The sequence below is a fragment of the Molossus molossus genome, unplaced genomic scaffold, assembly GCF_014108415.1.
Source record: "Molossus molossus isolate mMolMol1 unplaced genomic scaffold, mMolMol1.p scaffold_m16_p_10, whole genome shotgun sequence".
Classification (NCBI taxonomy): Eukaryota; Metazoa; Chordata; class Mammalia; order Chiroptera; family Molossidae; genus Molossus; species Molossus molossus.
This window is the reverse complement of record NW_023425345.1, coordinates 38,528,462-38,541,003: the sequence shown is the minus strand read 5'-3', so window position 1 is coordinate 38,541,003 and position 12,542 is coordinate 38,528,462. Positions and strand designations below refer to the sequence as shown.

The 12,542-nt window shown below is 39.6% G+C and overlaps 1 protein-coding gene across 1 annotated transcript in view; it reads left to right on the top strand.

Moving 5' to 3' along the window:
- Positions 1-4,538, top strand: part of TMTC1 (transmembrane O-mannosyltransferase targeting cadherins 1) — a 239,675-nt gene extending 235,137 nt beyond the window's left edge. The window contains exons 19-20 of the mRNA XM_036251819.1: positions 906-983; positions 3,618-4,538. Of these exons, the coding sequence (XP_036107712.1) occupies positions 906-983; positions 3,618-3,758 (219 nt within the window). The 3' untranslated portion in view covers positions 3,759-4,538. The remainder of the gene's footprint in view (positions 1-905; positions 984-3,617) is intronic.
- The last annotated feature ends 8,004 nt before the right edge of the window (positions 4,539-12,542 follow it).

Below are 12,542 nucleotides of genomic sequence, written 5' to 3'. Positions count from 1 at the left end.
TGTAAAACTGAAACAGAGGAGGGATGGCTAGATTCTCATTACTTCACGGATCTGGTCGGTTGGCTTCTTGCTAATGAAAATAGCAGGGAGCATTAAACTATACACACACATACTTGGCTTTGTTATTGAACACTTTGTACAGGCAACACTCATAGCCTTTTGTTTTAGTGAAGATGACTACACTTAAAATCAAGACTCAGTGTTAACATGCCTTTGATACAAAGCAACATGCAAAATATTAAACGTATACCTCACAAATATTACATCTAATAGGATATGTCTCATTCAGGCACGAAAAAGCATTCGAGAGTTAACTAATTCACTTTAAACATTGAAGACCTCTCATATGGAAGAAAAAGAAAAGAAAGGCTTTCTAATGACCGAAACTATCCCCTAGTGAAATAGATGTCCTTCGATGAGTGATGAGCACCCTGTGACTGTAAGAATTTAAGCATAGACCAAATAGCTAGGTCAGGGATATTGTGAAAGGGGACACCATGGTAGGGTTAAGCTATTTAGGAAGCTACTCTAAGATTCTATGATGATAATAGACATTTTTCTCACAAATTCCATTTATAGTGAAAAAGGCCAACAAGCACCGTTTTCTTGCAGGCCAGGGCCAGCGGGAAATGATTCGCTGTAATAGGAATCCCCTGACATCCTGCGGGCGTCTCAGTCTCAAGTCTAAACATTAGCTCCGCAAGGAAATTACACATTGCAGTTTCCGCTGCTTTAGAATCACCAACGTTAAAAGTTAATAGGAATAAATGGAACCCCATGTGAACTAGAAGCGGCTGTTCATTTTCGTAACCATTTAAATTTTCCCATCTGAAGAAAGCGGTGTCCACAGTTACATAGTGTTAAATTCTCACTTCTCAACCTGACGATATTTCTTGTTTGTTTAGAGCTACAAAGCCGCCGTGGAACTGAACCCCGACCAGGCTCAGGCCTGGATGAACATGGGCGGAATCCAGCACATCAAGGTAGGAGAGTCCACTCCCACGGGAACCTGCTTTTCCATCGGGGTTTCGCTTTCTGTCTGTCTTCTCTCGTGAAAGTTTGAGAAACTGTTATTAATTTACTCTTTGAATGATTTGAATACCCAAAACATAACTGTTTGAAAGTAAAATTAGCACAGTTTATGCTCAACTTTGTATTATCTAGATAGTCAATATCAGGAAGCCATTTTAAAAATAAATCTATATGAATTGGATTCCATTGTATTTATCGTAAAGAAAATCAGATGCACTTAGGAGAAGTATCAGGATACAGAAGATAAGAGCTACTTTTGTGAACTAAAAGCCTCGTGGGAGTTTAGTATAGCTCATTTTCCTGCAGCTTGACTCACCGTCTAGAGAAAGTGTTACATTAAAAATTACTCTACTGCCCTGGCCGGTTTGGCTCAGCGGTTGGAGCGTCAGCCTGCGGTACAGAGAGACCCAGGTTCGGTTCCCGCTGGGGGCACGTACCTCGGTTGCAGTTTGTCCCCAGCCCTGGTTGGTCGTGAGGGTGGCAGCCACTCGATGTGTCCCTTCACATCGATGTTTCTCTCTCTCTCTCTTCCTCTCTCTCCCTCCCACTCTATCTGAACAAAAAATGGAAAAATGTCCTCGGGTGAGGATAAAAAAAAAAAAAAAATTACTCTACTGTTTCTTACACCTAATGTATCTTTTATTCCTAACCTTTTACTGAAAAACCAGGTTTCTTGCTTGTGATTGTTTTGTTTTGTGAAGTATTTAAAATGACCTTTTGGGAGACTATTGTCTATAATCAATTAAATCAGATTCATTCATTCACCCATTCATTAGACAAGCATTTATAGAGAGTATCCTATATGCCAAGGACTCTTCTAGGCACTGGGATTACAGCAATGAATAAATAAGACAAAAATTTCTGTCCTTGTAGGGCGAACATTCTAGAAGGGAGAAATAGTCAATAACACATACATACATACATACATACATATATACATACATAAAATATACCAGATGGTGATAAGTGCTATGGAGGAAAAAAAGAGAGAAAAAAAGATAGGAATGTTGGGGGTTAAGGGCTGAAATTTTAAATTATTCTGGTAAGGGAAGGCCTCAGTTAAAAAGTAATATTTAAGCAGAGACCTGAAGAGAGGAAACCATGTAGCAAAAAGAAAAAATGAACATGTGCAAAGGTCCTGAGGTGCAAGTGTGCTTATTGTATATGAGGGGACAGGTGAGAGAAAATGGTAGAAGCTGGAGTCCGAGAGGTCACAGGGCCTGATCATGCACAGTCTTGTAGGAAATTGTAAGGTCTTTGGCTTTTATGCCAAATGAGTTGGGGTCTTTGGGGGACTTTGAGCAGGGAAATACATGTTTTTAAAGTATCACTCTTGTTTAGCTAGCTCATTTTCAGACTTCTTTCAGTCTTTACCCTAACAAAATAACAACATAGTGATTAGAATTTAAACAAAGGCCTAATAAGATTTACTATTAAGAGGAAACTGGTCACTCTCAAAACACAACAAAACAAAAAGGTGATCCATGACTGTATAGATGTGAGGGGATAATGGGATAGTTACTCTGTGACTATCAGTCTTAACCTAATAGAAGGACATAGATGCTGAATCCAAGCATTACATTTATCAGAGCCACATAACCAGAGCTCTGAACTTCATAGTTTTCTAGGGTGTCTGGCAACCTCTAGACGAGAAACATGGACTGAGTTTACCTTTAAAATAGTAGCATACCAATTTTAAATATATAAATAGTATATTAAAAAGTTGAAGTTTGAAATAATATGCTATGTTTTTAGATAGAGTGCACCTGCATTTTAAGCAATAGCTTTAATTATTAATTTAAAAAGTAAAATAGTACACTCAACAGTGACCAAAAAGGTCTATAAATATCGAGAAAATATTACATTTCTTGTACCCTTTTGGATTAACAAGTGAACCTGTTACTTTAAATTTAGAGGTACTTTCCCTTGAAAAGGTGTCTGGAAGTTAAAGAAGGACCTGTTGAGCACTTTACACATATCCAGCAGGTACATATTGTCACATACCTTAAGTACTGGATAAATTTGATGTTCTTATCCATTCTTTTCATTTTAAAAACTTACATTTGCATTAAAGGCTGTATTAAATAAAAGTTGCTCTTTTGGTTTAATTTGAAATTAAAATAACTCCTATCATACGGAGGTATTATGGATTCCTAAACTATGTAATTTTGTAATATTACTCTCAAAGTTTCAAAACCATTTCCCCACCTCTCTCTCTCTCTCTCTTTCTCTCTCTCTCTCTCTCTCTCTGTCTGTCTGAATTTCTCCTGCCATGGCTCCATTTGATTACAAAGAAATAGTGCTAACCTTATGAAATGATGGCCTCTTACCCTGAATTAATAGAATTGAAAATCTGTTTGTTGATACTTACGATATAAGTTCTAACCTTCACATTCTCCAGCTGGACTGGTGCTTAAAACAACTGGATTCTCCAAAAGCACCCACAGATAAGGATAAAATTGCCCATGCAGACAGGTTTCCTCAGTGAGGACACTAATTGGGTGGGAAGGGCTGTTTCTTCGTCTCCCCACCCTCCGACAGAGCGTTCTGATGGATCGGATTATTCTTTTCCTTTTTCTTGACAGGGGAACTATGTGTCCGCACGAGCTTATTATGAGCGAGCCTTACAGCTGGTTCCAGACAGCAAGCTGTTGCAGGAAAATCTCGCCAAATTGGATCGCCTAGAAAAACGATTACAAGAAGTTCGAGAAAAGGATCAAACATAGCAGCATCTGACCTAATCTGGAGGGACGGTTGCTGGCACTGCTGGAGGGGTTAGAAGTGGTAGAGGCCTTGCTGTCACTCAGCAGGGGGACAACCAGTGAAACTCTCCTCTCCCCCCAGTTCAGGGTGGCACATTTGGAGGCCACTGGCAGTCTTGTGCTTGGAGCCTTGCATGTCCATGACAAAAGACAAAAGAGCAAGCAAGGGCGAGGAGGCCTGGGAGGGAAGGAATACACAACTATACATTTGACATATTTTATTTATTTTGTTGCTTTAACTCCAGGTCCCCACCCCCTTTACATTTCTCTGCTTCTGCAATCCGGAGATCTGGTTCTCTTTTTTGTTGAACTTTTACGTCCCAGAAACACAGAAGTTGGAAAGTCTGTAAAAGTGAAGCATTGCTTCTTAGTCGGGTATTTCAAAGAGGATAAATCCTGAGATAAGCCATTTGGGAAATTCTACCAAGAGGTGGCTCACTGAATTCTCCAGAACCAGAGAGGAGTATTGATTAGGTTTTGTACAACCTTTCAGAATATGTGGAGAAAGAAGCTGTTGTTAAGTGAGCTTGATCTAATATTCCCCTAAGGATATTGCTTGTGCCCTGTTCAGTAGTAAATGAAATTCCACTCTGATGCGAGTTTTCCCCATTGCCTAACGTATCAAAAAGGAAGCTTCTGGAATTGTGTGTGGATATTCTTATCCCTGGGGGGAAGTCAAGGATCTTGGTACTGCGAATTCTTCATGGAAAATTTAAAATTATTTTCTTTTTCTTTTTTTCAAGTATTACTAGGGTAGTGATTCTGCTCTAAGATTTCAGAAGTGCTTTTAAAATCATAAATGTTTCCACCTCCACATATATTGTTATTTTGGTGGATAAAAACATAGTATATTCTACATGAGAATTAGTAAAGATATTAACTGAGAGAAATGTTCTACTTTATTATTGTAACATTTAGACATTGTGAGAGTTCTTATTTTTTTGCAAAATGTATTTAAACATTTAGGAATCTTTACAATATATCACAGAAATCTTCATAGATTCTAACTAAATGGAAAGAGAGCTTTATGGATTCGTCTTTCTAGACTTAATGAGAATTCTGTGCGTAGAACATGAGTGATATAAACCTGGAATTCTTGGTTCTGTATTTGTAATTTTGGAGAATGCTCAAAAACATCTAGGGAAAAAGTCTAAATTCATAATTTAAAAAATATATATTTATATTTAAAATAAGAAAGGCAAAGTTGAACTTATGAATTGACATTGTTTTTTAGTGTTATTTATTTCATAACTTATAAAATATTTAATATATACACACACACACAGGTTTTCTATTGTACATAGTGGTTTTAATAGAAGCTTTCAAACTGATCATACAAAAATTATAAACCTAAATTACAAGGTAGTTAAGTTTTAACAGCACCTCAGAAAAGTTGTATTGATTATTCACTTACTAAAGTTAAGGAAATTGGGGCTCGGCCTTCAGAGTTTGAGTAATAGTATATTTTGGTGTATATTTTGACATTGGAATACCTGGTTTTGATTTAGTCATCATCATAAAAATTAAAAAGGAAATAATCTGGGCAGTGCTAGTCGCGGTGCTGAGCCGGGTTCCATGGAGATGCAGCAGTTTGCAGGGACACGTGTCTCCCACGCGTCGGCCAGGGTATGTTAAGGAAAACCTCTGCTTCTTTTCAACTCAGTATCGGAAAGCAGTGTCCCTATATGTTTTTTTGGGGGGGAGGGTGCTCAAAGTAAATCTAGATAAAAGGAAGAAGAACTAGAAAGCAATGAGGCAAGGAATATTTTAAGTGCAACGGATTACAGAAATTGCAATAGCATACATCTGTTTACGTGCACCAATAGTCCAATAATGTTTATATTACCGCTATGATCTTCTGTTTCTAATACTCTTTTAATGTGTATCATACATTTTTTCAAAATGTTATTTAAAATATCCGCCCCCCCCCCCCCAAATATATTGCTGTAGTCTTTAGGCCAAGAAATGTACTCCAGCACATTTGAATAATGTACTGTTATTTATACCCACCCCCAAAATGAATAATATGAAGCTCTAGCTAAAACAATACCTAGGACTTTGATCACAACTTTTTAGAATGATCTGTAACCAAAACTCATACTTATAAAGTTAGTAGGAAAGACTGAGCCCCAGATTTTGAAAAGCACTTATGCCTTACTTGAAGTGCTGCAAAAGCTATGAGGGTACATCCGTGGGAGCAACTGAAATGGCAATTACAGCCTAAGTCTCTGGGAGAAAAGGGTCACGTGGCCTTCAGGAGACTTTTTCTGCCTTCTTTTAGGTGCTTCTCTCCACCTCACTCCATGTCTGTTTCTCTCTCTTCTTCCTCCCTTCCCCTCCCCCGCCTTCCTCTCTCTTTCCCTCTCGTTTTCTCATTCTGTGTGCGCACACCGGCATCTCTTTAAACATTAAAATTTAGCACTGTTGCCTCAGATATTTTTGTCCTGAGTTAATACCTTCTCTGAGATGTGGCCAATGAAATAATTCTCATAGTTGAAATGGTGCCTATAAGAAAATAAATCACATATTATATTTTCAAAGATATGAAGTATATTTTGTAACTATTTTTATTTGGTCCTTGTAACATGAAATAATATGCAGAATCCATGCTTATCAAAATTAAAGCTGAGTGCCCAGGCTAGTCATGGAGATGCATCCAGGTTGCCCTTCAGAAGCATGATTGGCATGTGAGTTGAGAGCCCCTTTCTGCAATGGAATTGCAGAGCCAGCTTCATGGATGTGCAGTCTACACAGTCCCTCAGGGTCCTGTACCCAGAAGTACCTTATACTTTTTCAAAATTGAATGCCCTGCTTCAAATTCTTAATAATTTTGAACAGGAGTCTTGCAATTTCATTTTGTACTGGGTTCTTAAATATGTGGCAGGTGCTGGGTAGCAGATAAGGTGGCCGAGGACAAGACGGGAGTTGCTTTAGTCTGGCTGAACACTTGATCCAATAATCAAGTATTTGTGGCGCTGTTATTCTGAGCATCAATCGCTAATTTTTCTCAGCTACAGTAGAGTTTCTCGTATACACATCTCCCCGCTCCTACTGCCAATCTGTGTACCTGTCCTTCAGTCCTACCTAGAACCAGTGCTCTTTGCCTTTAAGATCCCCATTAAGTGGCAGTCCTTGAACATGTCCTCTGACACGGGGGCCACGAGAATGGCTATACAAGCTTATTTCAACTTTAAGAATTATTCAGAATTTTAAAACTGATTCAGATGTTTTCAGTTTGTTAATGGCATTCATAAAACACGGCTCAGTGATGTAACATAGTTGAACTAAACCAAAGATTTACATACCTTGGAGGAAAAGAAATTTCATTGTAGAATCTCCGGATTCTAATATGCAGCTAGTCCAGGGAACTCCTGCAGGCTGACAACTTCAATAGGAGTTTCTGACTTTCACAAAAGAGATGTTTGTAATCTTTCACAATGTTAACTTTTAAATCTAGACTAAAATGAGCCAAAGAATTCTAAAGGATTGATTTGTGGCACTATTGGTTGGTTGAGGCTACCATTCCAAGACTGACAAACAGGTGAGTTGGATGGGTGGTTTCACACTTGTGGCGGCAGGTGAGCTATAATTTGACCTATATTTACAGAATTCTTAAATCTAAAATGGACAGGCATTGCCTTGCCATTCATATGTACCCAGGCAAGGTGCCCAGTATATAAAACTCGTATTTTTTAAATCACTCAAAGAAGGTGTCCATGACATAGAGTTTATGCCTAGACCTATGTCTTTCTTTCATCGGGTTAATTATACATGTTAGCTTTTGTTGATTATTTCTTAATTGTACTCATTCGAATCAGTTTAAGAAAACAAACAACTTTTGCTCTGATTTGTAACGGATTTTCACCTTAGATTAATCAATCTATAGGATATTAGTAACAACATTCAAAGAAAATGTAGTTATAGGTGGTTTGTTTTTAATTTTTTCCCTGATTTTCACATCACATTTACTTTGAGTAAACTATATGTTGATATTTCCTAATAATAGCAAAACTTATCTAAATGGCATCTTTTGACATTTAAGGAGAGCAAAATATATAGGGAAATATAGCTTTTTTTCATTATTCTTTAATTTTCTTATGTAAAAGAACAATATGTTAAATAATTTTCCAAAAATAACACTTCATTATTTTTTTTAGTTACATTCTCATGTAACTTAAAGAGAAGAAATAACTGTAATCAAAGGTATAGTTTAATATCAGTCAATAAAATGACACAGCAGAATTGATGGTATTCATACCTATCCATTGGCTCACACAAAAATATCCCATTATTACCACCAAGGATCCTTGCAATGAAAACCTTTAGGGTATATAACTCACAAAATTAGCACCTATAGTAGTATATAGTCATTATTAATTTGTAGATTTAGATCATCATTTACCCCAAACTGGAAACAGATGTCTATATCCAGAAATCCAGAAGTTTCTTCCCAGTCTCAGTAGTGCACATGGTGAATACATATCGCACTTGGAAGCCTCCAGCACGCATAATGTCCTCCTGGGTTGTCTTGCTGGTCCATAGGGGATGCACCAGTGTGGGAAACAGGAGATCTGGGCTCTTAGGAGCCGTCTCACCCTGGGCAGGTTACCAACATTTCGGTCATGTTTAACACACATTGAAGGACTGGTTAGTCCTAGAGAACTGCCAGGCTCTATGAGGCTCCTGATCCAGATTAAAAGCCCTCTACATCTAAAGACATAACTGATAAGCGTTGCCCTTTGGTTTAGAAATTCTTAAGATAATCGCCACAACAGAACATACACACAAACAAGCCTGAAAGTGACTGAACTGCCCAAGTGCTTTAACACGGCAGAGGAACCTCCTCTACTTTACAGCGCGTGCACATAGGAATGAGTGATTTTGTTACGTTTCTTGGGAGAACGATTTTTAAAAATTTTCTCCTAAGGAATTAAAATATCCGTAGAAGCCATGGCTTGCTTTTATAATGTGGATACCATTGGACTTGCTGTAATGCACACCAACTCCTCCTTTTTTCCAGGAGAAATGACCTGCATCATGTTCTTTGTTCATAATGCTTTTATTTCCTACCTTGATCAGTTGTATATAAATGTACATGTTTGTCACATTTGCTGTGCCAGTTAGAAATATATCTTCCATGAAGTACTTCTCCTATGTAAGTCTAATTATGTATACTTTGCCTAGGTCTTTCCAAAATAAAATTTATGTAAATGTTTATTTTATATAAAATATGATGAAAATAATTGTCTTGTTTCAATCTCTTAAGCACTCCATGATTAGTACCCATAGAAATCCATGACACCAGTCAGTGTCTGTTTTAAAAATGAAAAAGACCTTTAAAAAAAAAAAAAGCCTGGCTGGTGTGGCTCAGTGGTTGAGCATCGACCCATGTACCAAGAGGTCGCTGGTTCTATTCCCGGTCAGGGCACATGCCCAGGTTGTCTGGGCCATGCAGGAGGTGGCAATCCATGTTCTCGCTCATCGATATTTCTGTTTTCTTTTCCTCTCTCTCTAACATCAATAAAGAAAAAAAATGAAAAAGACCATGTTCCTTCCTCCCCTCATTCATTCATTCATTCATTCATTGCATCTCTCTGTTCTGTGTGCTGTGCATCTGCTCTCTTTCCCATGCCCCACAATGACTATTTCAGTACTTACACTCCAGATCTCCTCCCCTCATCTTGCTGAGCAGACACGTTCACAGAATAAATGCAAGGCAGAAAACAGGTTCTCCCTCAGCATCCTGCATGCTCTCTATAAACTCACCTGCACCCAATCTTCTATCCTGTTGCTGCAATGGAAGAAGAGGGCCCTACTTGGCCTCCTGTAGAACTTTTTTCTGTTCCTGAACCCCTCTTTCATTTCTAACTTGTTCCTTTTGCTGGTCCTTGTTTATGTTCTTCTATTTTAAAACACATATACAGGTAATCACCATCAAAATCATTTGAGGAGGAAAAAAAGCCTTTATTTCTCTTCATCTCTAGCTGTTACATCTCTCTCTGCCATTCAGAGCCTATTTGAATGACTTTTCTTCACCCATTTCTGCTCCATCGTTCAAATTCCTTCTGCATCTCAGTGATATCTGTCCCTGCAGCAAATACTCAGATAAAAAGGTCACCAATAATCCCCTTAGTGCTGAATCTAAGGCCTTGTGGGACTTTGGAGATGGTTCTAGAGTTTAGACCAGTGGTTTAGCTGGGGTTAAAAAACAGTTTTTACATGAAACATTTGCCCATAGTTTGCTCATTGCTTATGGGTTAGTCACCTAACACTCCTAATTTTACAACTCTCTTTAGAGTTGGGGCTTCCATCAGGAGTGTTGGAAAGCCTCCAACAGCAAGTCGTTATTATCCTGCCCCAACGAAGATATGTTCAAATTAGAGGCAAATTTCTCATGTATCACTAGTCCAAGCGAGGGTAGTCTAATTCACTCTTCCCGTCCCTGATGTCCTTCCTTTCTAACGGTTATTTATTTTTTAAATAAGAGAATACTTTCATTTGAACACTTTGACATTTCCACAAAGTTAACTTACACTTCAACCATCATCTTACAAATTTAAATCTAAATCTAATAACCTGGCTGTTGGGAACTATGCCATTTATACTGAGTGGCTCTTTCCCTACTTAAGGGAAAGACATTATTTTGTTAGCCTTGTCAGAGACCAATTCTTTATATAGAAGAACAAGGTCTCACTCGAGGCTATGAGTTTTGAACTCTGGAAACAAAGGAACCTGTGCTGTAGCAGGAAATGAGATAGTGTCCAATCCCATAGAGATTTCTGGTGTGAAATAAACCACTGAAGATCCTGCAAAGCTGTGTGTAGCACACACAGAAGAGTGCAGGGGGACATGTCTATGAGCCTCATGAGAAGGTTATGGCCATGAACTTCAACACTGGGCTCAACTGGATTTGGCACGGCACATGTTCGTTTACTTTTCTTCTCTCATTTTATTTTGTAAAACCTTTGTAGTAGTTTTAATCTCACTCCCTTTTGCTAAGAAAGAAAAGAGGGGTAGGGTCCATTTGAAGAGTCTGAGCATTCTGTGGAGAGTAGTGTGCCCCTGGTACCAGGGATGGTTATGATAATCTGTGCTGGATAACTACAGTGAGAGCAAAGCTCAGGGATGAGGGCGGTGAGGGCCATTGGTCAGGCTGCCACCGTACCTGGAGATTTCCTGACCAGTGCTCGAGTCTGGAGGTGCAATGCTTTATTTTCACATAGAGCTGCTTACCTTACCAAGCCCTGTCCCAGTGTCACTTAGACGCCCAAGCTGGAAACCCAGGTCATCTCACAGTGAAACTGTCATCCAAGGAGTCTCTATTTAAAATAACACTTGAAATAAAATGGTGCTACTGTCAAGAATAGTGCAGTCCAATAGAACCATCTGTGAGGATGACAGTGTTCTATATCCGCACAATCCAACGTGGTAGCCACTAGCCACTGGTGTCTCAGTAAGCCCTTGAAATTTTGTTAGTGTGACTGAGAAACTAAATTTTTTAAATTTAAGTTTAGTTCATTTTAATTTAAGTAACCACATATGGCTAGTGTTGAACCATATTGAACAGTGCAGCTCCAGGTATTTCAATGTAAGAAGACTTGAGACACAAAAATCGCAGACACATTTTTCAGGTTCATGAGGCAGGAAGGTTTGAGAAGTGTGCCCCAAGTTTGGGTGCCAATCACATTCCGTAAACTTTTCATCAAAAAGTGCCCCTCCACCTTTCACTCCCTTCTGCAGTTACAGGGGTCATTGTCCCGGCTAATTGTCACCTGTCTAGTCCTGTACTGCATTCCCTCCACCTTGACTGTCTTCTCTTTTTCTCACCATCTGTCTACCACCTGCCTACCTCCCCGGGTTCGTCAACCATCCTATCTCAAGGAGCTTTTCCTTCTATTTTTCACACACTTGAGACAACTGGGCCTGGGGATTGGTGTTCAAGTTAGTTGATATACATAGAATGTCCACTTAGCCTTGCCTTAATTTTTTGATAAAATATAAATCCACTACAAATTCTGCTTTTATTCTTCTCCCAATCTCAAGCTAACTTATTACAAATTAATATTTATGAAAGTGCTGACACAATCATCTTAGCAATGAATAATTTTTAATAATCTTAAATGGTGGATCATTCCACCGAAGCCGATAACACTGCCATCCAGAAAATATTGACAGCATAACTCTGATCTTTCATATCCACTCTATTTGAACACTCTTCGGTGGCAAAGCCTTCAACAGGCTACGGAGAAGCGGGAGCAGTACCGTTAAGTACTCATTAAGCTCTCCTGAGTCTTCCTCCCTTCAGAAGTCAGCCAGCCTGTGTCTTGTATGGGAAACCAACTTCCTGGAGCCTGGGCTTGGGCACACTGCGGCGTGGGACAGAATTCACCTGCACTGAGCCTTCTAGGTCACTGATCACCTTGATCCTGCATCTGTCCATAGGGACATCAGTGCACACGTTTGAGCGTCCCATCAGCCTTGGGAACCCTTAAGCCTGGCTCCATGGGCCGTTGGCTGGGCCCTGTGAACCCCAGGGCGGCCGGAGGGCAGCAGCATCACGGGATAACCCGGGGAGGAGATGCTGCGGGGTCTGGCAGCGGCAGGTGGGCCCATCGCTGGCGGGCGGCGGGAATGAAGAGCGCGGGTGTGCGGCGCAGCCTGGAGCCTGCGGAGCTGGGCCACCTTCCTCGCTGCGTTTTCTCAGCCTGCGTTGGAAGAGGACGGACGAAATCCCCGTGCGTGGGCGTC